Here is a 26,999-nt window from a genome sequence, read left to right as displayed (position 1 = left end):
CTATACCCATTTTATCACCTCACCTTATCCGAGAAAAACATTTTAAATCTCATCATCTCTTGAGTTTCTGGGTTACACATAAGTTTGACCTGTTTGCAACTGCATAGTTCATGCTCCATTCATTTAATTTGACTGTAATTAGGAATCTTAATTTACTGATTCGGGTTTGCATTTATGAATACCTGTGATGCACTCTGAGAAGAACCATTTGCTTTAGCATTTTAATCACACGTGATGTTAGGGGGTGTAGGAACTAATCCATCACATTGTTCCTCTTTCATCTGGATTAGAGACAGTAGTCAGAGATGTTAGCAGGCCATGAAGGGTCAGTATACTCAGGTTTTAGGAGTACTGTAGATTCAGTAGATTAGATGATGTCATACATATTAAGGTGGTGAGGTAAATAGATACTTGGATGAATGTAAAATTGTGTCCTTTGAAAATGTTAATGCATCACATGTCTGTCGATCTGTTGCAAATCAGTTTTTTCTGTATACCTCATTCCCTCTCGCTTTCTCTCCCATCAGATACAGAAACATGTGACTATGGCTGGCACAAGTTTCAGGGCCACTGCTACAAGTACTTCCCCCACAGAAGAAACTGGGACACAGCAGAGAGAGAGTGTCGCATGCAGGGGGCTCATCTCACCAGCATCCTCTCCCACGAGGAGCAACAGTTTGTCAACCGTAAGTTAAAGTTCACCATTGTGCATAATCGATAAGTACATGAACCTGTTCAAGTCCTACATTATGAAACTTATATGATAAGATTGAAAAAATACAAGATCTCCTTTAAAGCCACTTCAAATACACATATGTGGCTGTTGAGTGAATGCAGGAAATGATTCAGGCATTGCAAATTCCATCGCTATCTCTGTCTTCCTTATGCACGTTCTGTAACTGAACAGTCCTAAAAAGGACATGGCAACAGGGAAACATAATCTGCTGTGTTGCACTCTACCCTGTATGGCAGGTCTTGGACAGGACTACCAGTGGATTGGCCTGACTGATAAGATGTTTGACAGTGACTTCCGCTGGACTGACGGCAGGCCTTTGGTAAGATAGGTTGCTTTCCCATAAATTTTTGTCTCAACAAACGTGGCACAGAGGGAGTGTAAATATTTGGAAAAGATGCCGGTGACGGATACATACGTCATCTTGGGAGAGTCGTTCTTTTCAGGGGCTGTGGTGACTTTCTCATGACGTACTCTCCTCTGCCTCGTATCGCTACACCCTGGTGTGTGACTGCTCTGGTAATAAATCTGATGTAGCATATACTGTAAGGCACCACCTTAAGCAATGTGAGTCCAGAAAACCAATAGCTGCAACAATGCAAGAGGATGACAATCCAATGTAAAAAAAGTAGGCAAGATGGGAAAAACACACTTCTCACGAATGCAGTGTTTATTAAAACAGCACACAAGTGGGAGCTTGTGTGGCATATTGGTTGTAGCTGCTGAAGATCACCCTCACTAGACAGGAAAGTGGCTAATTACTATGTGCATCCGTGTCATACAGATTGATGTCCTCACTTCAAAGATAATCCTCCAGGACCAGAGATAGGGGAAGCATAGTGGCGGCCTGGGGGTGAAAAGATAAGCATGGGCCGGCTATGGAGACCTTTGCTCAGCTGAGAGATTGAGGGGTGATGAAGGTGTGAGTGACGCTGTATATAGGGCAGTTTGGCAGGCGTAGACAGGTATGGTCCCCCTTCCACCCCCACACAAATCAGAAGGTCTGGCCAGCAGGCAGCCACCCGGGGGAAGGGCCACCAGGCAGGCAGACACACAAATGGACAGCACCTGTGCTCAGCTGCAGAAAGAGAAAAAAGCCCAGGGGGTCTGGGTGGGTGGTCACCTCCAGTGGATTTAATAATAATACATAAGACTAGTGTGACAGTAAATAACTGTGTGTGTGTGTGTGTGTGTGTGTGTGTGTGTGTGTGTGTGTGTGTGTGTGTGTGTGTGTGGGGGGGGATCAAAGTTTGTTTGATTGTTTTGAGGAGGATGCAGGCCTGCTGTGCAGTTCATGGGTCACCCGTTTGTTAACTAGAAGTGAGCTGAGCAGGAAGTTGGTGTGTGTTTTTTTAACCATAATGACAGAGTAGCAGAGCCTCAGGGCATGATTGGGGGAGTGGTGGTGGTGGGGGCTGGGGGGGTCACAGCTTTGAAGAACCTGTTTGAACCTAGAATGCGCTGAAAGACTGCAGGTAGCATCAACTCCTGTTTGATTGCCCCACAGCACCACAGCTGTGCGTATACTGTACAATTGTGTAAATGTGCATCTGTGTTTATGTGGATTTTTGTGCCTGCAGCATTATACACGTAATGCCAGGCATGCAGACGGTGTGATGTAATCTGTGATATAACACTCATTCATAATCTTGGTAAAAGTTTAATGAACACTGTCTTTTAGAAACTGTTAAAAAGCACTATTATGGTTTCTCATTCTGTGGCTTAGTGTGAGATTGGCTGAACACAGTTTACAAGCCCATTTTATAAATGTGTTGTTTTATGTGCCTGCAAGTGTCCCTAACTGCTGAACTATGATTAGGTCACTAGGTTGCTGAGTTTAGGTTTTTAAGTTGGCTCCTGGAAACATTCAGTTGCTCCCTCTTGTGGCCATTCATTAGAAATACTGTGATGGGAAACTTCTGTCAAAAACAGCACAGGAGCTCTATTTTTGGGATCACTTCTGTGAAAGAAGATAGGTGGTAGTATCAATACATGTACAGATTTGTTAACCCCACTGGTGTCTTCAGTGTGATGTCATGCACTTTATCAAGCAAACAAAATATACATAATAGAAAACTGCTGCTCCTACAATAGATTATAATGATGAATAAAATACAAAAATCATAGCATCTATATCTATGTTAGGGTTAGTGTCTATGTTATGAAAAGGGTTATAATAAGATGCATTTACATTCCATGAATGGTTCTGTAAAGGGCACAAAGCCATCATAATGTCTTACCCTTTATATTCTGCTCTTATTTCAGCAATATGAAAACTGGAGGCCCAACCAGCCTGACAGCTTCTTCTCTTCTGGTGAGGATTGTGTTGTGATGATATGGCATGAGGACGGCCAGTGGAACGATGTTCCCTGCAACTATCACCTCACCTTCACTTGCAAAAAGGGCACAGGTAAAAATACTTTTGTGTTTGCAGAAATTATCTCTTACTTTACTGAATGCGTGGATTCAGAGAGGAGAAAATACAAGTGTTCTGTTTCTGTTAAATTCCTCACTTAAATGTTATCTTCACCTCTGCTTCTCAGTGGCCTGTAACCAGCCCCCTCTGGTGGAGAATGCACGTACCTTTGGTAGGAAGCGTGAGAGGTATGAGATCAACTCGCTGGTAAGGTACCAGTGCAGGACAGGCTTTATTCAGAGGCACGTTCCAACTATCCGTTGTCGTGGGGATGGACTATGGGATAGCCCTAAAATCTCCTGCATGAACCGTGAGTACAACAAGTATGGCTCTCAATAGATTGTCTCTCACTGTTTAGGATTTTGATAAATAGTATGAAATTCTTTAGAGCTAATATATGCTTTTACTCTAACAGCATCGAGCTATCAGAGGACCTTTATCAGAAGACATCAACACAATAGTCTCTACAGCATTGACAACTTTAAGAGATGGCCAGACGAGGCCTACCGCGTTCAGCATCAGCATCAGCGCTACCGGGGAAGAAGAGACAGGACCGAACATAAGCGGAAGAGACAGTAGATGCCATGTAACATGGCAAAGCTTCCCCGAGACGAGAACACATGGCTGATGCTTGTGTTGAAAGAGGAAAAGGATTCCCCAAGAAGAAAAAGCACAAGAGAAAACTCATCAAAGAAACCAAGAGGATAACCTGCAGTTTTCTTGCATTTTGAATGACGATGGAATCTTATGAAGTGCCTTTTAAAAAGATGTTGATACATCAAGGGGCACTGATTTATGACAATGCCAATGTGGATTAAATACTTTCAGCTGGCTACTGGAAAAAGCAAAAAATACACTCATCAATTTTTTTAAACTGTGGACGTTTTTTCTTTGTCCTTAGCGTATCAAATAATACAATCACGACTGTCTAAAACCTTTGTACACACTGCTATTTAAAATCACCATAAGTGTTCCTTATTCATAGAAAAAAGCTGTTGTGAAATAATAGTGCTTATGTCATGTAAAGGAATTCATTACGTTGTTGTGCTGTTTTAAGCTGGACTTCATTTCAATGAGCATGCATACTAATATATATTGAAGTCTTCAAATGTTTAACTATGTTTATTCTATTTCAAGACATCCAAGTTCACCGAACAGAAATGGAGACATCGATGGCAGTGATTGATCAAACAAAGGACTCATAGTTTATATACATGGAATATTATATCACATACTTACAGAACTGTAAACCTTTGAAAATAATCTTTCTCCAGTCTTCAAACCTAATCAGCATTGTTTATTAGCTTTGCTAGCAGTAGTTATTAAGATTTCAGATAAATAATACACCCATGTCTGGGGAATTTTGACCAAACTGCTTAATTAACGGCTAGAGACCTTTTTGTGGTGGCAGCTTTCAAAGTAGCAAACACCTTTCATTAGCTCCTGCCGTTAATGGATGTCAACAATGACTTGTATAGATAAATGTTCATGGATAGATTTCTGTACAGAGAATTTAAAAGAAAAACACATTTCTTTAGTGTGATTTTTTTGCAATTTAATATGAGAAATTGCTCTCTAAGTAGTTACCGACAAAGCTTTATCCACTGATGGAAATCAATGTCCATCAACAATTTTCAAATGAAATTAGCCTATATTTTCTGGTCATGTGTGTTCAGTGCGTAACTTACAATTAGTTGCTGCAGCATTGTTTACAATAACTGTAATGCTGTTCATAATTACACATCCAAGTGTTTTGCTCTTACCTGTTGCTGTTGTGCTTTAGCCTGTTATGGTTTTCTAGGTAATGCTTTTCTTCTGGACTCTGTTATTGTGGTCGTTTGAAATCAGCCTACGAGAGAAAATGTATTTTGTGAAACACTCAAAAAGACTTGAACATAACGGCTGTTTAGGCACATAATTTATTTTCAAGCTGCTCTTGATCTCCTTACTTGTAAAATACAGGTAAAATATTATTCTGTTACTAGTCCCAGCCATGTTCTTCATATATTTGTGTTGTATGTTTAACAGGAGACCAGCCACAAACACAGACAGTCTGAATGGGATGCATTGAAGATGAAAAGTTACTTTACAATACAATGGATTTCTTCGTATTTTTACATCTTTAATATCAGCAGTGGACCAAAGAATATAGAGGGCCCCATCGGCTGCAAAAATGTTCTGTAATATTATCAAAATATTTGTGGTTATGTATGTCACCCGCATTTTCTTATGGAAAGATTTGTTGTACTTGTCTGCCTGTGAATGTCTGTGTGTGTGCCTTAATGTGCATATAATATCATTTTATATTTATAACTGTTTGTTTTTAAATTTTACAATGTGAATGTCTGGGATGTTTGTGAATTTTTTTTAAAGAGATCAAACTGTTTCTTTTTTCCTGCTTTAAATCACCAAAGAAATAAAAGAAATATACGGATATTATATAATAACATTTCATTTGGACTTTTTAAGGAAATGTATTGAAAAAACTGTATGTTTGAGTGTTGTGCATGTCCTCCCTGGGTCTGTGAGCTTTTCTGCAGGTGTTGTGGTTTCCTCTTAGTTTTTTTAAGACATGCATTTTTGGTGGACCAGAGAGTCCATATGTTTATCTTTCTGTTTTGTAGGGCTTTTATGGAATAGCAACCTTTTAACGCTATCTGGATTCAGTATTGTAGGCCAGTAAAGAGGCTGAATGAATGAAAATGTTAGGTCCTCTTACGCTAAGGTACATTTTTGCATAGAGTAAGTAGTGTGTTGGTTTCACCAGTAGGTAGTGCTATCAGACTAAGCCATAAACATAAGTTGTTGTCTGCCCAAAACCACGGAAAAGGGACTTTTAATTTCCTTCACCCACACAACTCATAATGTAAGGAATTTACACTGAATTCTGTGAATCACGCTCAGTCGAACATCATACCAATGTCCCGTTAAGTCTTGCAGTCTGGCACATGCATCAAACACTTCTGAAAAACCCATCAGACATGTTCTACAAGCTTCTAGGTAGACATACATTCAGAGGGAGCAAATAGGAGAGTTATAGCAAACATATGGAGTAAGAACTGGATTAGGGAAAAGTGAATGCTTGTGCTGAAATGGCTGATGCTGCAGAACTGTGGACCTGCATAAGTATACCACACTACAGTTTGTTTTAGTCAATAGTATGGCTGTAGGTGGCTCCTCTTGAATATCAAATACTTCTGATGCCTACATGGCGCTGCATAAAGGAAGCAGATGAATTCCCTTGGTGTGAAAACAGAAGCTTTTTCAGTACATTACAATGCACCACTATTCCCAGAGCGCCTCCTAACACAGCAGTGATTTGAAGTTGACATTGGCACTGCCTTAGAGCACAAAGCACCATTACCAAGGTAATAACATCAAGTTGGTCGATGTAATCTTTGTGTAAGTTTGGATTGCTGTGGTTTTCACTGTGACTGCCCACTCTGTCATTAGAGTAGACTTGACTTGTGATTAAAGGCTGCTCCTTGGTGCCCCAGCAAGAGTAAAACCTATATTCTTGCCTCATGAAATGCAGATGTCTCATGGGTGATCTGTGGAAAAACCTGGCCCTCTCAGTTCTCTCTGGGATTTAACAGGCTGTCTTAGTTTGTTTTGGAAAAGAAACCCACCCTGGCTCCTCCTGATTTCCTGGGTTTGACAGGCGTTTCAGACTCTGTCTAGTCCAATGCAGATTGTCTATCATTCACTCAGTACTCTGCTATTTTCTGTTCACATGTTACTTAGTCTGGGGCGTTATCAGACTTGCTGAAAGTCAGCACAACATTTGAACGGTTGAAACCACAGAAGAAAACCAAATGAAATGTTAAGCAATACTCCAACAAAATCAGTCAGCAATGACATAGTGGTTGTCCACAAGAGCAATTGCTCATCAATTTAACTGTCTGCTTCCAGCATAAACAAACCCAGAGACAAAGAAAAGCTCACTGTAAGCCACGATTGTGCAGAAAATGCCTTATTAGCTCAAGTGTGTAATAATATAGTTTACTCCTCAGATTTTAGTTGATAATTCGACATCATTATTATACTTTTATATGCTGAAAAAATTTGAAAAGTTCTGCACAATCTCTCTTTTTTTCCATTGCTATCTGCTGCATTGTCCACAGAACAAAAAGCTTGCTTCAATGGACTTTTCACCATCACACACATTTACATTTCACTGCTGTATCAACCTAAATCTGACCCCATTCCCATGCATTCCCACAAGCACTCTTAAGCACTGTGTTACTGTCCCCTTTGTCTAACTTAAGGGTGGGCTGGCAGCCTGGCACTGAATAAGAAAAATGCCAAAGAATAAATGAATGTGAGGAGAGTCTAATCTTAAATCCTCTCAATGACATGGATTCATGCCAGATACATGGCCCCTAATTTGGCAACTTAAACAATACTATTTAAATCTCTGCTTAAACCTCTGTATCTTCACATAAAGCATGTTGATGTGGTTCCAGTGAAAATAAAAAATGTTATTGTTAAAAAAGGGACAACAATTGATTAAAAGTCATATTCTTTATTTCAAACTGCTTTGTTGAAAAAGGTACATGGTGATACGATACAAAAATACCTTTTTTAATGCACAAGTGTATACAAATGCACAAGTGTGAGAGACATTTTTAAGTTTTGCTTTTACATACAATGCATCACCATATTACTACAACCTGCAGTAAGTACCATATGTCAGTGCCCAGGGTTAGAAAAAGTCTAACACAAATATCATATTGTTTTGGTAACGGATACCTAAAAAGGTTGCTATCTTCTGATTATGGCACACCTTTAGATTAACAGCTCTGTATGTCCAAAACATGCTCACTGTGGTCCACAGGACACAATTGTTATGGTTTTCTGTTGGCTTTTTATTTTTTATTCCCAAACATGTATTCAGATCACTACAGCATAACTATTAGTGAATCCTTATTTAGGAGTGATCGTCAGTACTGCTCAGGTCTTTAAAACAATAGAGTGCTAGTGGAAATGTACCATTTACAGCTCACAACCTCAGTAAGAACTTGTGAAACTGTCACTGCAGTCATTGTGGATTTCAGCCCCAACATTTTTGCTACAACTGTCAAGACAAGACAATCACAGGTATGTTTTTAGAAAAAGGTTGTGTTCAGAACATTAAAAACCTAAAACTATAGTGACAAACATAAAAAAAACATAAAAATGTTAAAACAAACATACTGCATGAGGTTACAATATTTAAACTGTCTTTCAAATTGTAATTGGAAGTTGATCTGATGGGAGCTATCAATGCAGAAAAAGTCACAGTCCATTGATACATTTACATTCGTTTTCCTGTTAAACTGTAAATTTGATCACAACTCCTCAGGTTAAAAGAGAGAGGGATCCAGTTGAATACTTACTGCAGTAAAACACGGTTATATCCTTAGCTCAACAGTGGTAGTTATGTTCATGGCGTTGTTATCAATCTAAGGTGTTTTATTGATGTGATACTTGATACATGAATAACATGTTACATTGTTTTGTTCTTTAGATACATTTTAAAGCAGCAAATATCATCTGCACATGAGCAGAAGCGCTCTAAATCTTAAACTTCACACATCTAATCATTCTGTGGAAGTCAAATCAAACTTAGATCATGTTTTACAATCATCGTTCTGGTCTCTGTCATATCACTCATACATTAACACTGTTGCCTTTTCCCCAACAGTCTCTGTAAAATTAATCAATGCACAGTTAGAGAAAAACAAAACTTAATGGCTACAAATATTTTGTCATTCATTGCATATGGAAGTAAGATGTACAGTATTTGTTTTTAGAAGTTAAGGAGGGTTATCACAGTTTCAAAAAAGTATTGAGCTCATGCTAGCTAAGATCCAAAGCTTGTCTGCTTTATTGTGGATTTTATTGGTTGTGGTTGTTGCTGCTCTTTGGTGATTATGGCTTCCCTACTGCTACCTACCACCTCACTGCTAAGCCTTGTAGCAGTAGACGCCGTAAGACTTTTGCATCTTGTCTGGGAATCCAACAAAGCGCACTGCAGCTTCTGTGGGGCTGCAGTTCTTGCGGGGCCTGGCAATGGGGTAGCGCACACTTCCGTCAGCCAACCAGCCGGCATCGCAGCGATCGTAACCCTCGAGCTTCCAGGCGGAGTACATGTGACCCACCTTGGCAATTTCTGCACCATCGTCTATGCACGCCTGCACAGCCTCGTCAAAGGTCAGCCTGTCGGGCTGGACCAGCCAATAGAAATGTCCTGACAGCAGAGTGAGCAAAAGTCAGTCAGAAGAAGACCTTGCTCTTTTCTTTAAATAATTTCTGAGTATATTACTACTTTTTTTACACATTGGTCTACCAAACAAGGCCATACATAGCAATTTTTAAACAAAACCATAAATTGCACAGTTTTTACTGGTGCAAGAGTAATGCATACCAAAAATAAGAAATCACGAAAATGAATAAACAAATAAAAGCAACTCACCGTTGAGTTCAGAAGCAAAGCAGAACACGTCAAAGCGGCTTATTTGTTTGTCAGGACGGCCATAGCTTCTGACGCCAGGCCCGTGATTGGTGCCTCCACAATTCTGTCTGGGTTTGGTGATGGGATACTGTACTGTGCCATCATTCAGCCAGCCAGCATTGCACCAGTCCAGGCCGCCCTTCCAGGCCTCAAACAACTGGTCAAAGGTGGCGACAGAAGCATCCTGTCCTTGACAGGCCTGCACAGCTTTGGGGAAGTTCAGGTTGTAGCGGCCCACAGGGGGGGAGTATGGGAACACAACACCTGAGCGAGGCAGAAGGCATGAAATGAATATGATAATAATGTTAAGCTATCAGGATATGGATATGGACCGGAAAAGATGGAAAATGTGTTTATGTTTACTGATGTTGAACAGTATTCAAATGTGATCATGGCTAAATTCTTACAGCGGTTTGGATAAATCAGCACAAGCTGTCTGTTCTTTTCCTTTTCCACATGAAAAGGAAATGTGGATGTTTTCAATAACTAGAAATAAAACCATTGCTGAGAAAGATGATTGATCTTGATCTTTTCATTTTTACACATGGAAAGTAGTGATGGTCAAATGAAGGTTTGCGAACAACTGTCTTTACTTTCTGAGCTCACTAGATGGCGCTCTCTGTTCAACAAAGGGTTTGAAAATACACTGAACTGCCATTCATTTAACCTTTTTCTTTCAACAGAGAGCGCCATCTAGTGAGCTCAGAAAATGAAGACAGTGGTTCGCGAAGCTTCATTTGACCATCACTAATGGAAAGGACACACTGGTGAAAGAGCTAATGTTAACATAGCTGGTATATTAACTTATACTTTAAGTCCTATCCCTAAGCTAAGTTTCGGAATATATATATATATATATATATATATAAAAAAAAAAGATTTACCATCAATAAGACCGCCTTGCACATCCAAAGTAATATCTTGCATGCTTTCTTCCACCCCGTTGATTATCTCACAGCGGTATCTTCCCTTGTCATCCATGGAGACGTCAGTTATTATTATGGAGGCATCTTCACTGTCGTGCTCCTGCAGAAAGACACGGCCCTCGAAGCTTCCGTAGGTTTTCTGGTGGAAACCCATTGAAAGCAGCACATTCTCATTCAGTGCTTCATCATCTGCCACCTTGGTCCATTTGATTCGGCTACCAATGGCACCAAAGGCCATGGGGTCTTTGGACAGGAGCCGACAGGTCAGGGTGACGTTGCCACCTAGTTTAGCAAAAGCTTTATCTGGAAAAGAGAAAAAACATGATTATAACTTTGTTGTGGTTTGGTGATGGTGATTAGGCTTATGATACTTGGACTTGCACTGGAAAATATAATGCAATGTTTATATAAATTACAACTATATTTTACACATTGATTTTGTGCTTGGCATAAAAAATGAGGGTCTGTTTGAGAAAACACCAAAAATCGAAAAGACCCCAAAGCTGCTTTTCCCAACTTTTCCTTTATTGTTCTTTCATAATTATTCCACAGCATGTTTTGGCATGTGTGTACTGTTTGTATTATTGTACAACATGGCGTACACACAAAAGCTTTCTCTCACACAAAACCATCAATGAGTCTGGGTGTATCCTGTTCACTTGATTAGATACAGTACTGGACAGCAGCCAGTATTCAGCCCCTGGAGCCAATCGTCCTCTTCAGTCTCCTTCCTGCTCTTGTCAGTCCTATGAACCTTTGGTTCCTCAGACTTAACACTTAAAATGAAGTGCCTATTTTTCATCCGCTCCATCTGATTTGTGTAAAGTGTGTCACAAGTAAATAAATAACAAGTAAAGAAAGCAAATAATATAGTTAATGATACAAAATCTAGCTGTCATCGTTCTTTTTTGTTATGTGTGTTTCCTCTGGGCACCACTGTTCAAACTAGGCCACCCTTTAACTCTGAACAGCACGTCATTTGCGTCTCACCATGGGTTCCCACAATCTCCCTGACCTCCATGTTTAGACCTCACAGGGCTTGCTTAGTTAAGAGGACCCCAACCAGCAAGGGGCCTCCTATGCCAGGCAATAATAAGCACCAGATGGATAGATGTACACAACCTCTGACCCCCACCATCACAGGTACAGCCTTCAACAACCAGCCTTGTAAGTGGAGTCAAAGTCTGCAATGCACAGGACTTGCAAGATAATATGGTAATTACCCAACTGAACAAATCAACTGGCTTTTTAGCTCTAAGTAGTCTACCGGCATAACTATTAATCTTATGCAACTCAGCTGTTTTTGGCTGAATCCTGGATCAGTGTCGTTGCCGAATCCCTGTTTCTAATTTCCCTCCCACTTACTCAATAAGGATGAACTGTGTCTAAACCAGTCTGTCTCTCCTTTCTGACTGAGGAGGCCAGCATTAGTGTTGAGGCGCCTCATTTTGAACAGCAACACAAGAGCCATGACTGGAATAATGTCACTGGCTCCTCAACAGGGAAACCTTTCCCACATGGGCAATAAGGAAATAATAGGAGCCACTGGCTTGCTGCCTTCCGCCCTGATCAACCCATTCCTCACACACACACACACACACACACACACACGCCACACACACACAGAGTAACACTGAAACAACTTCTCATCAACCCGTGCCTAAATTGTTCCAATCCTCCATTCTAACCACACAGCAGATACATGTTTGGACTTTGTTAGGTGGTGCTCAGATCATTAGTATTGAGCTTTCCTGCAAAAGGATTTAATTAGCAGTAACACTGCTGACAGACCTAATCTAACCTTGAGTCCAACCTAAATGACGTTAGACTGCAAACTTCATATGCCTGAGACTCCTTTTATTACCCAATAACCACACCCAGTAGCCTCACTCGCCTCTTGACTGGTCACTAAGATGCCAGGTACTTTACGAGTTAGGAAACACCCGTTTAGCCTCTGCTAATTACTAAAGTCTTCGAAAGCAGAGTCTAAAAGCAGTCTGGACAAGAGTCCTCTTTACCCGTTCTGTCAGCGAGGAATGACTCACAGCTTCACTGTGCCTCATAAATTCTCTGCATCGGTAGCAGTTGCATGAAGTGCGATTGAAACCTGTGGGATCCAGAGTGACTAAGCTGCTCAAAAGCTCTGGCCAAGGTGAAGCTGATGGTGACGTCAACAGCAGCTCACCAGATGTGATACAATCCAACATTTATGCCTAAAAATGTCAAAATTTCGAAATCTTACTCAGGAAGTCAGAGTAGATAGAATAAAGGGGTTCATTGTACTCTCTTATGGAAACATTGTTCTGTACACAAAAACCAGCCGCTGGATGTGGTTTGTAATCCTAAAATATGAGATGAAAGGAGGAGATTGATCAAACATCACAGTGCCAACATAATGCTGAGAAAAGCTTGGAATGAATTACTTTATACATACTAACCTAATGCCTTATAGATCACTAAATGAAAGCATAATAAAGAACTCTGTCTCTTAGACATATCATATATTCTGGAACAACCTTGAAGCTAATGGTTTCGTGAGACAGTAGCAGCAGACAGAGAGACAGGCATGTTCAAAGTAATTTCACACTCTTTCCTGCTCCTGCGGTTACCAGCAGACATGTCCCACAGGAGATTGCGGCCCCGACCATGTGGGGCACACTACACTCATAAAGCAACAGCCGGTTGTGTGTACTTAGCCCTTCAGGAAGAGATGGAAACCTTTTTTTTCTTCTCTTTGTCACACCTCATCACCATCCTATTTGTATATGTCTCTCTGAGGTCAAAGGTGGTGTGAAATTGTCACATTTAACATAAAAAGGGGTCATCAAATAATTCTGAATGGCTTCTATCTGAAATTGTTGTAGAGTGCAGCTGGGGAAAACACAGCAAAGAAGCAAATGAACACACGTGCATGACATAAAAAAGCTCTGCAACTGCAGCCAAGACCCACTGCCATTTTATGACCGAGCACAATTCTCTCTCACTCTGTTAGAGGTTGTAATAGCAAGTGATTGGAACCATATGCTTCGTCGTAACACCGCACTGTAAATTAACAATAACATTACAGTGGTCCAAGTCTACTTAATGACCTATATATTCTGAAACTACAACAGTGTAATTATGCTGTTAAACCCCTTAGGATAATTTTTGCTTTATTATTGAATTAACAAAATGTTTAATTGGCTCAAATCCCCCCTCTTTAAGGATGGAAAACATCAGAGAGCAATCATTGCCTGTTTATATCGGTGTGTGCCACAATGTGCCACACCCTCTGACAGAGCAGCTAGATATGAGATGCTTTGCAGTATCACAGCTTTGTTCTCTTCTGCTGCTGCTGGCCCGCTTGTGTCAATATGGAGAAAGGATTAACAAGCACAGCTGCGACAAACACAGGAGGCCAACTCCTACACATTAATTCCATTAAACTCTTTCCTGCTCTCCGTCATTCAGAACCAGCACAAACACAGAATGTGGGTGTGTATCGCTCGCTCACATGGGTACACATATGTTGTCCTCACACATATACTGTACTGTATAGCAAACTATCATTTGTGAATTAACACAAATGCCAAAAAAATCAAACATGGCTCCATCAACATCTCATCTCCTATTCTAAACGCATTTTCAACTCAGTCCCCAGCCCCAGCCCATTTCCAGCCAAGTTCCTTTTCCCACCCAGTCCTAGCAATGGAGCCAAGCCTCACTAACCAACAACTACAGTGAGCATTAGACTTAACGGACTATTACCTCACAGGGAAAGACAGAGTCATTGGCTTCTGTTCAGCATGGGGCTCTATACGTTTGGCTGCGAGTCATTAGTCTTTACTTCGCTCCTGTCAGACTGCCTGTTACCATGGAGGATTTCCAAAAGCTCCCAGTGCCAGACTGAGTCAGTAGGTTTAAGGACAGGCAACGCCCCGTGAACAGACAGAGACTACACAGCTCATATGGCTAATAAAAGCCATACCGTATGGAACAATGATTAGGCTCGCCTGAGCCTAGCCAATGTTTTAACGTAATGCAGACAGTGAGGTCATGTATAAACATAAGTGTACTGTATAGACACAAACACAGTCACACACCTGTGACATCACTGGCTAATGGGAGAAATTCCAATGTTTGGATAAGACAGCAGGATCTCCTCCTAGAGTGAAACTATTCTCCCCACAGACAAACCATTTCCTCCCGTCTTGAAAGACAGAGAGCTGAGACAACCCTAATTTGATAATTTTATATATTGAGTCAGCTTGCAGGGCTGCTGAAAGTGCATTAAATGTCACTCATATAACATGAGAGCTCCTACTGTTGGTAGAGCTTCTACCATTCTGGTATTTGCAGCAACCATCTCCGTGTGTCATCCTGCATGCAGGTGTGAATTTGAATCATAATAGCCTCATGATGGGGTGCAGGTGCTCTGTGATAGGATGTCTTTAATTTTCTGTCTGCCACAGGAAGAAAAAGACTAATAAAATGACAAGGTCAAGACTTTACTGTCGGAAATTCCTGACTATTTTTGCACTCTAGTAAGAATTGACATCCAAACAGGGACAAGCACGACTAGCCCAGTTTCAGCCACAGAGGCTCCTGTGACCCATTTAGTAAGAGTACAACCAGTAGTATTAGTGGTGTGGTTTTCATTCAGTAGTGCGGGCAGTGAGCCTCTGTGAATGACAGGGTGATTTACAGTTTTCACCAGCCAGTTCATGCTCTGGTGGTCTGTTTGTGTCAATGAGTCAATGGTGAGTCACACTGTGTGTGTGTGTGTGTGTGTGTGTGTGTGTGTGTGTGTGTGTGTGTGTGTGTGTGTGTGTGCGTGCGTGTGTATGTGTGTGTGTGTGTGTGTGTGTTACCCCAGAGACGCCTCTGTTACCTACTGATACAAAGACCCTGTTGTTACACAAGCCTGAGCTGTGGTACCACTTAACTCAGGTCCCTTACACAGCTCATTGTCCAGTTCTTCTTTTTCTTAATTCACAGTAATATTCTTGCACATACAGACACATCATGCATTCACAAAAGAGGGCACACACAATCACCCACATACCTAAAGATCAAACCTTTTTACATGATTTCCAATCTTACCTGTTGGTGGTGAGGGAGAGCTCGGCATACTGTATGCACTGCCAGCCAGGGTCAGGGAGATCATTGTAATGCACAGCAGACTCGTCATTTTCTCTTTTTTTCACACAAAGGGCCCTCTCCAATAAAGATATAAATATAAAACTGAATAGAAAAAAACTTAGCTTTAAATATTTTAAAAGAGCCAAATGTTAGCTTGAACTATTTTTCTTCTGTTTTAATTGATATTCATCTAGCTGTCCCTCTTTCTCTCTGTCTTTGTGCAGCAGCTGCCTGTGGTGCTACTGGAAAGTTTGGGCTCCTCAGAGGTCTAGACAAGTGCCTTTTATTGTAGCCTTACATGGTTGAGACCACTCCCCCTCCCCTCAGCCCATCACCATCCACAGCTCTATACTGGCTCCCATTTGCCACATTATTTATAAAAAACTCCCTCCTCTCCCTTGAGAAAATAATGGATAGAGCAAACCTCCAGACAATTAACCTGCAGATCATTATCCAGAGTAACATGCGTATTAGAAGAAGTGGAACTAAAGTGACTCCTATGAGGAATGCAATATGGTAAAAGAATTACAGAACTTGGGTAAAACCCTTGTAATTCCTCATTAGAGACAGTGAGTGAAACATAAAATATAAAAATGATTTTGCTCCACATCCCTTTTCTCATGACCTGCAGCCTTGCTATGTTTTCACTCTAATTCATTCTGGTTTACACCCAATTTAATTATGTCTGTTTTATGGTCTCTTTATCAGGATTAAATTACACAAATCAAAGTTAATGTTCATAAGTTAAAACATTGTTATATCATGGCCTGAACTCTTCTCTCTGTCCATACCCACACAGACTCACTCACTTGTAATAAAAGTAAGTCACTTAACAGCCTTGTTGGCTTATACATATATTTAATGCAAGACCATTACATGTAAAAGGGTCATAAAGATTATGAAGGCCTGCCTACAAGTCATACTTTGCCTTATCCTCCTTCCGCTTCTTTTATTTAGTATTACTCTCCTCTTCACTTTCTTTCTTTTCCCTATAGCATTTATTCTGTACATACATTTGAGGCTACATGTTTTTTCTATTTGAAAGTGTTTAAAGTTGTGTTATAAACATCTGTAACTGAGATAACAAGCAAGCTGATACCCACCCTCCCCAAAGTTAGACATTTCCACAGTTGCTGTAAATTATGTGAGCATGTTTCTCTCTTCTCTTCTGATGCTGTAGCAGAGCAGAGACAGGAGAGCAGCTTTAGGAAGTCAGGACATAGATTTGCGACCAGCCTTAGACCAGGGAGGCTGTGTGGTCTCTCCTAAATGTTTTCTCAGCCATCCACATTGTCCTTTAAAGATGGCAAGGCTGGGAGTGGAGAGACACGCTGCAGATGCTGTTCAGGACCTCTCCATCACTGGAGTTATTACAGCTGGGAAAACTCAAGCTGTTTTCTTTTTCTCTGTCTCTCTCTTTTTCTCCTCTGCCCCGTCTGCCAATCCTTCAAACCCCGCAGAGATGTCAACAGAGTCCATGGTGGGACTCAACTATAGTCTTGCCCTGGGCACATCCTATCTGCCCCTGCTTCCAATCCTCTGGAGATCTAAGGAACTGTTACATAAGGTGACCATAGGCGCCAGTACACACAGTGAAATTATAAACATACATCGCCCCAGCGTAAGGGTGCAGAGACTCATGACTCATGACTGTGAGCTACATTCACCTATGGCAGCATCTGTGAGACACTTTGAGAATATCAAAGCCAATGTAGTCCCCAATTTAGGCAATTTTACTGTTAACGGCAAAATTGCTGCTTAAAAGCAAGCACTTCCTTCCCCCCTCCCCCCCATCAACCAATCACCAACCACTTGTGAGCACATTATGTGTGAACATGTGTTTGAAAGAAAAGACTTTTTCCCATTTAGTCCTGCTTGACAAAATAATCAAAAGAAGAATAGGTGGCAGCAGCTTTGGCAGTGCAGGTAGATGCCGTGTGCATGCATGATAGAGGTGTAAAAGAAACCAGTACAATGTGCTGCCATTCCATCAACAGATATCTAAGCCACATAAGAAAACTGTGAATATTTGGGTAGTCAACATAATTATTTTTGAAAGACCTTGGCAGTTCATATAAGAACTACAGTGCGGCTTTGGGTTTGGAGAAACTGTATAGTTTGATTTCTGCTCAACATTAAAACTCCTCAGTGTTCTCCGCTAATGAAATGTGAGTGATGAAATGTTACATAATTGCTGTAAATTACCAGCTGCATGAATATATAGATACTGTAGATAGATAGATAGATAGATAGATAGATAGATAGATAGATAGATAGATAGATAGATAGATAGATAGATAGATAGATAGATAGATTACTGCTTTTTTCTTTTTCCATCTGCATGTCTTGCTTATCTACAAGAGCCAAGAAAAAGCTCTTTGACCATGACATGTTCTTCATGAATCATTTAATGGAAGTACTTTTTGGGGAGAATTTCATTTCTGATGACTTTTCCAGACTGAGAAATATCAGAATCAGAATCAGAATCAGAATCAGAATCAGAATCAGAATCAGCTTTATTGGCCATGTTTGCGTAAACAAACAAGGAATTTGACTTTGGATATCTGATAAACTTTGACTATAGCCAGGTTTCCTTTTAAATATAATACAAATGTTAAAGAATTTCAAGATAATCGGCAAAAGAAAATGCAATTAAAAAATGCTAATTCAAAACACGTTTCCATCCACTACTGTTATGCGAATAATAGGAGTTGTTTCATCAACATAGGTTTATTCTTGCTAATTCTCCAGTCAGGTGCTATTATACATTTGCAGAATAATGGGGTGATGTAACAATATGATGTAATTGAAAGAGCGCCACTTAAACCAAAAATACAGAAAACGTGATGGAAATATAGTATTTTTGTCAGTTTCATGTATTAATTTGAGAAATCTGATGTTTTTGTCTGCCAACCTTCTTTCGTCATCCATGAAGGAGAAGCTTCAGTAATGTTTAAATCATGCTTTAAGTACCTTACGATTAACTCACCAAGTCTGTTTCCATTGCATTTGGTCGCATTTTGCTTTAACTTCACTTTTCCACCTCAGTCAAACACAAAATGTGCAAATTTAAAATGTGCATAATTAACTGGTGGATGAAAACCACTTACTGAAGCTACAAAAGTCCAACAGAGAAAATATTGGAATCCTTACATTTAGGAACTTACAAACTGAGTACATTTAAAATGTAAACATTTATTAATACGCAGACCTAGGCCTAACCTCAAACATGCAGTATACTTGAGAGTCTCTGTTGCAAAAGAAGCTGCCCTGAAAATGAGCATTGGCATCTCCATGAATAGCACTTTTCCGGTATTGGCAATGCTGTTGAGCTGGTAAGTCTGTTCATACAAGACTTATCACATTAGTAAGAACATGTGTCAATCTTTTGTATATTGATTAATATGGTATAATATTATGCATCTGAATATGTGCACATTTGGGAGAACAGAATGTACTGGCTTGTATATATGTATATTGGATGTCTTGTGGCGGTCCCACCCAGAGACTCCTTCATGGGTCTGTTGCATCAGAGCCAAGTCTCAGGGCCATGAGCGCATTCACAGCTGGCTCTCTGCAGCCTGAGCTCCCAGCTCTTGGATGGGTGGTACAATTCCTGTTAAAACATAGAAGCCCTCTGGGTCCAGGCCATCAGGGGCATACATAGGGACAGGATGGCTTGCGAAAAAGTGACAGTCAGGACCTATGGGAATATCTTATATAAACCTTTCTGTAAGGCTGAACAGGAAAAGGTCAAAGCTGAACAAGCATGGGTTAATGCCATGTTAGCCTAATTCACATAAGCCACCGCCAAACATGTGGTCCTCATTATCTGCACCAGTATAACATTTGATTAAACTTGGAAACATTTCTGCTGATGACGCGGGGATAATACGCTGTTCGCTCCCGGTAGTAAGGCAGTGATGAAACAATGAAGTGAGCAACTGGGGCTTTAAAATGTCTAGGTGGGATGAGAAAGCAAAATGGATACATACATGAGCAGAGTAGCTCTGACGCAAAAGAAAGGAGCTGGCGTGGTCAACCCAAATCCCTTGAGTATTTCTTTAGAGTATAAACATATATTATGTAATCCATATCAGATCAGAGAGGAACGCAAAGTGCATGTCTTATTTTGCATTTTGTAAAGAATATTCTCAGTCATCAGATCCTGAGTAGAGATGGTTCCTCACATGGAAGCCTTCGCTTCTCTGGCCGTTCTGTGTGCCATCTGTGTGCAGTGACTTAATGGTATCCAGGGCGGCAGTGGCAGCAGCGTAGTAGAACTGTGCTTGGGTGTTAGCACATGTCATCCATCTGCTGGCTTTGACACGGAAACACACAAGCCCCAATGCAGCAGTTACTGTAAGAAACCCTACAGGTTCAAATGATTCTTCACAGCCAAGTGAATCAAAAGATCATGAAACAATTAAATGTACACTTACATGTATGTCTGGTACGGGTGACTGGCTTGGATTATTTTCTGTTGTGATTTGATTTTGTTTCTCTTTTGTCTTTGGTGTCCTACCATCAGACATCAATATTCAGTGGTGGACTGTAATTTGTTTTAGTACACTGTACTTCTACTCCATTACATTTAGGAAGAAATATACTTTTTGACAGCTGGGGTTACTTTGTAGATCATACTTTTACTATATAAAGCACATGGTAATCTTAATAAATTCAATTCAATTCAATTTTATTTATAGTATCAAATCATAACAAGAGTTATCTCGAGACACTTTACAGATAGAGTAGGTCTAGACCACACTCTATAATTTACAAAGCCCCAACAATTCCAGCAATTACAGTAATTCCCTCAAGAGCAAGCAGTGCGACAGTGGCGAGGAAAAACTCCCTCTTGGGAAGAAACCTCGGACAGACCCAGGCTCTTGGTGAAAGAGCCTGGAGATAAACTGTACAGTAATTTACAAAGTAGTTAAAAGTAGCTTCACTTCGACCAGCCACAGCCTTAAAACACTGCCTACGCAGTAAGGCAATTAGTCTTATCCAATACTGATAACACTCTATGAGGAACCATTCTTAAAGGTCCCATGACATTGTGCTCTTTGGATGCTTTTATATAGACCTTATTGGTCCCCTAATACTGTATCTGAAGTCTCTTTCCCGAAATTCAGCCTTGGTGCACCCACTAGAGCCATTTCTGTGTCTCTAGCTATTGAGTAGGAGAGAGGGGGGGCAAGGTGGAGGGTGGGGGTGTGGCCTTGACCAACTGCCACTTTGCTCGTTTGAAAGCCATGATGTCTCTCTCTCACGGGTGGGCCAAATTCTCTGGGCGGGCAAAGCAGAGAAAGGGGAGGTAACCTTGCTCCTTATGACCTCATAAGGAGCAGATTGGCTCATCTGAGCTGTCATTTTCTCAAAGGCAGAGCAGGATACCCAGGGCTCGGTTCATACCTATCGCCATTTCTAGCCACTGGGTGACCATAGGCAGGCTGGGGGAACGCATAGTAATGTTAAAAAATCTCATAAAGTGACATTTTCATGCCATGGGACCTTTAAAAGTAATGAGTACGCTTCGTTTTGATACTGTAGATACATTAATACAAAAAATACCAAAAATAATTCTGCATGTCTACCAAAGTAAAAGTATGAATATGGAACTTTTACTTGAAATATAGTATTTCTACAGTGAAGTATTAAAACACATTTTACTTAAACCTGCAATAACTGATTTGGTTGGCCACTTGGGGGCAGCGGAAACAAGTTGTGAACGTAACATTGAGTACATCCCATGTCCCTTATTTGATAGCTCCTCGACTCCTCAGTCCTCGGCTGAACCTGAAGTTGTTCTGTCCCTCCTCGGTGAAGGCCGTCTCAAAGCTCTTATTTCTGCCGCAAGGACCAAGGAGCGAGCCTCGAGGAGGGATCATCGAGGAGCTATTAGGCGAGGATACACAAGAGCAGCTTTCCCAGAAGCCTTGCAGCTGAAGGAGTTGCTAACTCCACCCAAACAAAGACGCTTCAGAGGAAAGGACATCTCATCCCTCTAAAACACATTTGCTCGTTGCTTCACTCCTCCCGTGATTTCCTTGCGTCTCTCCCGTGCCTCCTCGGTGGGAGGGATTAAGAGGCGAGGAAGGGAGGCAGGTGGAAGAGTCGGGGATGCAATTTAAGCGATATGAGATGCATGATTGACAAATCATCTGATACCCTTTTTCCTCCAAAATTAGCATGTATATGCAGTTTTTTTTTATATGTGGTAAAAAACTGCTAAAATAGGCAATAGGCTCCTTTCCCCATTGCCAGTAGACAAGTAGGCCTTTCTGTTCTTTTTCTCTGGCGTGTCACGTTTGAAGTCACAAATGCGCCGGAAAAAAGGGTTAGTAAACATTCAACAGGTGTCATGTTTCCTTCACTGCCAGTCAGAGCTGGAGCTGATACGTGACTACTGCAGTCATTTGTCCTGGGAATGCATGCTGATTGTAACCTTTCCTACTAAAAATAAAAGCCAGATGTTAGTGGGTGAAATACTTTTTTGGCCAGTGGCATACTTGCAAAGAACTGTTTTTTTTTACACATTCAGCAGTTACAGAGCAACGTTAGCATTCATTTGGAATTGTGTTTCTGGGCATCTATATATTTACTCTCTTTTAGCTCTGCTTTTGGTCTCCACCAACTCCTAAAGGAATATCTGGCTCTGTTGCTGCTAAATGCTTCATTATATGTTCACCAGATAGTTGAAAATAAAAGTAAAAGAAAATGATCTCATTACCTCTTCATCCAGTTATTTTTCAGATGGCATCTTAAATAGATAAAGGATGCCAACTCTGAATCAGTCCTCACTCTGAACCGATAGAAAACTTTTAAGAGTTTAAGAGTTATAAGAGTTTAAGTAACGTTTAAGAGTGTTATATCTGTCTTGAGATCCAAGCCAAATGTCTGTCATATTGATACGTCACATAAAATTATTATATTTAAATAAATATCTACAGTAGAACACACATAGGATTGCTTTTACATCATAAGGTAATTGTTTCAGTATTTAAATACTGCTGTGTCACAAGCAGCCATTTGGTTCTGCTTTTCTCTTTGTTTCCTTTTTCTCCTCCTCCCATCAGATGGTTTGCCTTCTTCTGTCACTTGGCTGCCAAGCTCTCAGCAGGGGCACATGTGGGTGTATGGCTCCATGTTAGCCACAGCTGCAGAGGACTGTGGGAGAGTCAGTGCAGTTACACAACTTGAGATATCACGCCAGTCAGCTCACAATATTAAATCATGGTGTTGAGGGTGGTTGTTCACCATTGGGGGCCTGGATATTGGCAGGGGGTTTTGCTGTCAGCAACCAAAACTACATTTTTTGACAGAGTTGATCAAATAAATGAGTTGTATCAATATGAATAACTACGGACAACACATGATTATTTTTATCGTAAAAGCATTGACATTTGAAAAACTGAATCTTTATAGAACCACTGAGATATCTTTTACTAACATTTCTTGCAGACATTTTTGTCTTAGCTTTTCCTAAAACATCATCTGTTTGAAAAACGTCACAAGTGAGAGTGTGCAGCAGTGTTGCTGGCACACATTTACACACACTGTAACTGACAGAATACACCCCAGAAGTTTCTTAGTAACACATGACTCAGAGCAGTATACGTATGTCTGAGTCACACCTCACAAAACAAATGGCCCATGATCTGAATGCAGAGTGAGGTTTAACTGGAAGCTGCACCTGGATTGATTTGACCTGTGTTTGAGGTGAGCTAATGGAGTCTGGGTAGCCATGACACAGTGAGTAACCCATGGAGATTGCCATGCAACAGTCATAGAGCAATAGAGCAAACTCTAATATAGTCTCCATAATTAACAAGAATCAGGAAAGAGGAAAAGATCCTCCTCAAAAGTGCATACATGAGAGATGCCAGTGTGATATCTGTGTGTTCCATAAAGATTTCACTGACAATGGAACTTTCAAACACTGCTGTTTTTAAAACATGCATTTTTTTAATCGTATTAATTACAATTCATGAACACTAGTCAAGTGTATTCATCTATTTATTTTGCCCAAAATCAGAAATCCAACGGGCTTTACTTTACAATCTGTGCAGCAATCCCAGACAGGGAAGCGTGCTTGAGACAGCCATTACAACACAGTGAACATTATGTCAACTTCAACGTTAACTTTATTTGAAGTTATTATTTGTCCCTGAAGGGCAGTTGACTTTGCAGCATTGACTGCAACATTATAAAACAAACATGAAATAACATAGTCATGGCAACACAGACTCAGCAGCACTGCATCATTGAACTACACAATCATCGGAACAGTAAAAGGAACAATATGTGATGGCTATCATGTAATCCCCCTTCTTAAAAGTATGACTATCATAGCATTATAATCCAGATAAAAAAATGTTCAGCCATAAGAAGTTTCTCCATAACTGTGTCCAAACCCTCACTTAACCTAACTTATTTTAGGCAGCAAACTGACATTTTGCCTAATCATAATTTTTATATATTGTATATCTAGTATGTGAGTGGGACTCTAATCGGTGTAGTGCTTTAAGATGGAGTAGCTATATCTAAAGAAAAAAGCAGAGAAGCGCAATTAAAAAAAACAATATCTAAAACAGGACACTATGTTTTTGAACAAAATTGTAAGCAGTAACACGATTCGAGTAAAATGGGTTGAAAGATGCAAAACCACTGGCATGGTCCTTTAAAGCAATAAAAATACGCCTCTTTAAATGTTTTGATTGGAAAGCTGTAAATTCCATACTGAAAGAGCTGTGTAAAGAGAAACAAAACGGCGCCATGGAAACCCTAGATGTAATTACAGTATGTTGTCAAAGCCCACACATTTCTCTTCAGGTTTTCTGGGATGCATTCATAGACCACATTGGCACAGTTAGAGAATTTACAGTTGCCCCGGGAAATGTGTACATTCATCATCTATGGGAAGCCAATTCAGTTAATTTCTGGTAAAAGTTCAAAGAAATGTTAGTGCTAGACCTATAATGTGTCATCATCTACAGTATATGATTACCGGCTTCCCCTTTCGTTACTGGGTCCTGCAGGCTAGTTTCCTCATTATTTCTCAGCTGTACATATCACTAGCCTTCCAAAAAGCTAGCCTATGTAAGAACATACAGTATTCAAGTTTTTTAACTTAATTTCCTAAATCATTTCCTAAATCATTATCACCCAATTTAATGTATTTAAAGAGATTTACGGTTGGAGTTAAGATCAAAGGGAAATATTGATTTGAATGGCTTGTTGAGACACAGTGAGGCTGGACGCCAGAATTTGGTTGAAAACAGCTTTATTTGAGAGGAGAATTCGGCATCAAATGACAATTGAGACGTTAAGGGCTGGAGTGTAGGGAGATAGTTTGGATGGATTCATGGCAAATTATTGCACCCATACCAATTTAACGAATAACACAGGAGCCAGCACTACAGCCATATGTGGCTGTGTTCATGATTGATTTAAGGAGCTATAAAAAAGTCATACAATCCATGCAGACTTCAGGGTCCCGACCGGAGCTCTGGCCAAGGACACGGGCGGGGTCATTCAACCACCTGGCATTGTGAATAAAAGACAGCTTTAATCAGTTATCCAGCATGCTGTTTATACATAACTTGAAAGTGGGCTTTTTGCCTCCATTTGCTGATTGGAAACAGATGGTGTCCAAACAAGACCAGTAGATCAAAACTATCAGTAACTTAAAAAAAAAGAAAAAACATCGCAAAATTTCAAATTACTCTGACCAAAGAGAATCACCCACACACTTAACATATGATGGACTGAAAACTGTCAGCTAACCAGAAAATCGTTATCAAACGGAGAAATCATTTCACAGAACAGCTGGACAGGCATGTGAGACGTCAAGACGATCTCCCCAAAGCTGGTAGTACAGTGAAGTTATAGATACCATATGTTGTCAGAGGCTGAAGGTGAGGACTTAAAGAAAAAATGGCTTCAAGATAAACTGAAAGATTTTTTTCAAGGCATGTGTTTAACAGAGCGCAGTAATTATTCCAGAGCAGTTCCTTCATTTGTAAACGATTACACATAACACACTCATTTAGAGCCAAAAGCAAAGGAAAAACTGATGAAGAGAGCCCAGTTCTCTGATGAAGAGTGCTTCTGCAGCTGTTTAGAAACCTTTCTTACTTATTTGCACTCATAAAGCTTGTTTCAAACAAAATAAATGCCAAAATACACAAGTTACCAGGTATTCTAGTTTAGAAAGCAATGACTTGCCATAACTATAGAAATATTTAATCAAATACCTACATACAGATACAATACATTTAATACACATACAGTATTAAAAAACTACTAAATACAGTAAATGTGCAGAGAAACGTGTTTATGTATTTTTTTAAACGAAGACAGTTTACATGATTGTGTTGCATGGGCTACATAGATTTGTGGGCAATAATAGCAATTCTCTTATTAAACCCATAAGAAATAGTACCACATGTGCAGAAGCATGTTATGAGTACAGTTATACCAATTATTTACACCATAGCAGTGCTTTTGCAAAAAAGCACACTTTTCACAAATGGTTTGTTGATATTAGTGTACTTAAAAAATAAAAATAAAATGTGCCAACTCAGTGTCCAGAACTTACAAGCTGATGACCTGATTTAGGTTGGAAAGTTAGTTTTATGAAACGTTCAGAAAAATACCATATTTCTGTTAGCTTACAGTAAATTGAGACAATGTTCAGTCTGATTGGGTTTCCTTGCATTTGTGAGGAAAAAAGAGCTTGACTATATGCTGGATTTGGACATGCTGGTTTCTGTATTATCGTGAGTTGCCAATACTTTGTGTGGCAGTGTGACTGATAATTGACATAATATTGAGTTGGAAGTTTAGATCTTTATTAAAAGATGGGTGTCAAATCTCCTGGCATTGAAACACAAAAAACGAAAACACAAAATTAACGATACCTACCTTTGAAATTCTCCTCAAATTGTGTATCTCTTTTGGTTTTCGGTAAATGCATCACACACGTCACACTGTATTGTCACTTACCTATGTTGTTGAGTTATTTACTTAATAAAACCACTGTTAAAAAGGGATGTTGTTATTCAAAAGGAGAATTACAGCTGTCGGTCTGATTGTCTTGCTGGCTGCTAGCCTATGCTAATTTAAAAGATGAAAATGTTTAAACAAAAATCATTTATGAGGATGTGAAGACACTCACAGGCTACATGTAGGATGGTTAAAGCTTCATAATCATCAAATCCCACTCAGTCGTGTGTTAGCTACCTGTCTATGCAGAATGACACATCTGTGAAGGCAGAAGAGTTCTTGGTTATTTTTTTTAGC

General features: G+C 40.1%; 2 protein-coding genes across 2 annotated transcripts in view; one reads left to right on the top strand and one right to left on the bottom strand.

Moving 5' to 3' along the window:
- The window catches only part of LOC120560528 (versican core protein-like), a 52,529-nt gene extending 46,953 nt beyond the window's left edge, over positions 1-5,576 (top strand). The window contains exons 9-13 of the mRNA XM_039803149.1: positions 528-686; positions 973-1,055; positions 2,999-3,143; positions 3,277-3,459; positions 3,565-5,576. Coding sequence (XP_039659083.1) covers positions 528-686; positions 973-1,055; positions 2,999-3,143; positions 3,277-3,459; positions 3,565-3,728 — 734 coding nt within the window. The 3' untranslated portion in view covers positions 3,729-5,576. The remainder of the gene's footprint in view (positions 1-527; positions 687-972; positions 1,056-2,998; positions 3,144-3,276; positions 3,460-3,564) is intronic.
- A 2,082-nt stretch (positions 5,577-7,658) lies between these two features.
- LOC120561427 (hyaluronan and proteoglycan link protein 1-like) lies at positions 7,659-15,953 on the bottom strand. The gene is made up of 4 exons (XM_039804546.1): positions 15,654-15,953; positions 10,530-10,874; positions 9,607-9,909; positions 7,659-9,381 (listed from the first exon to the last, which is right to left on the bottom strand). The coding sequence occupies exons 1-4, from the start codon at positions 15,739-15,741 to the stop codon at positions 9,098-9,100; spliced, it is 1,020 nt and encodes a 339-aa protein (XP_039660480.1). The 5' UTR covers positions 15,742-15,953; the 3' UTR covers positions 7,659-9,097.
- Between the last annotated feature and the right edge of the window lie 11,046 nt (positions 15,954-26,999).

This window comes from Perca fluviatilis, chromosome 6, assembly GCF_010015445.1.
Source record: "Perca fluviatilis chromosome 6, GENO_Pfluv_1.0, whole genome shotgun sequence".
In the NCBI taxonomy this organism is placed as follows: Eukaryota; Metazoa; Chordata; class Actinopteri; order Perciformes; family Percidae; genus Perca; species Perca fluviatilis.
Note: the sequence above shows the minus strand (reverse complement) of the source record. Positions and strands in the feature narration are given on the sequence as shown.

Coding starts and splice junctions, on each gene's coding strand:
- LOC120561427 (XM_039804546.1), bottom strand. CDS start 15,741: ATGACGAGTCTGCTGTGCATTACAATGATCTCCCTGACCCTGGCTGGC. Junction 10,875..15,653: donor CTCTCCCTCACCACCAACAG/GTAAGATTGGAA, acceptor TCTCTTTTCCAG/ATAAAGCTTTTGCTAAACTA. Junction 9,910..10,529: donor GCAAGGCGGTCTTATTGATG/GTAAATCTTTTT, acceptor TGCCTCGCTCAG/GTGTTGTGTTCCCATACTCC.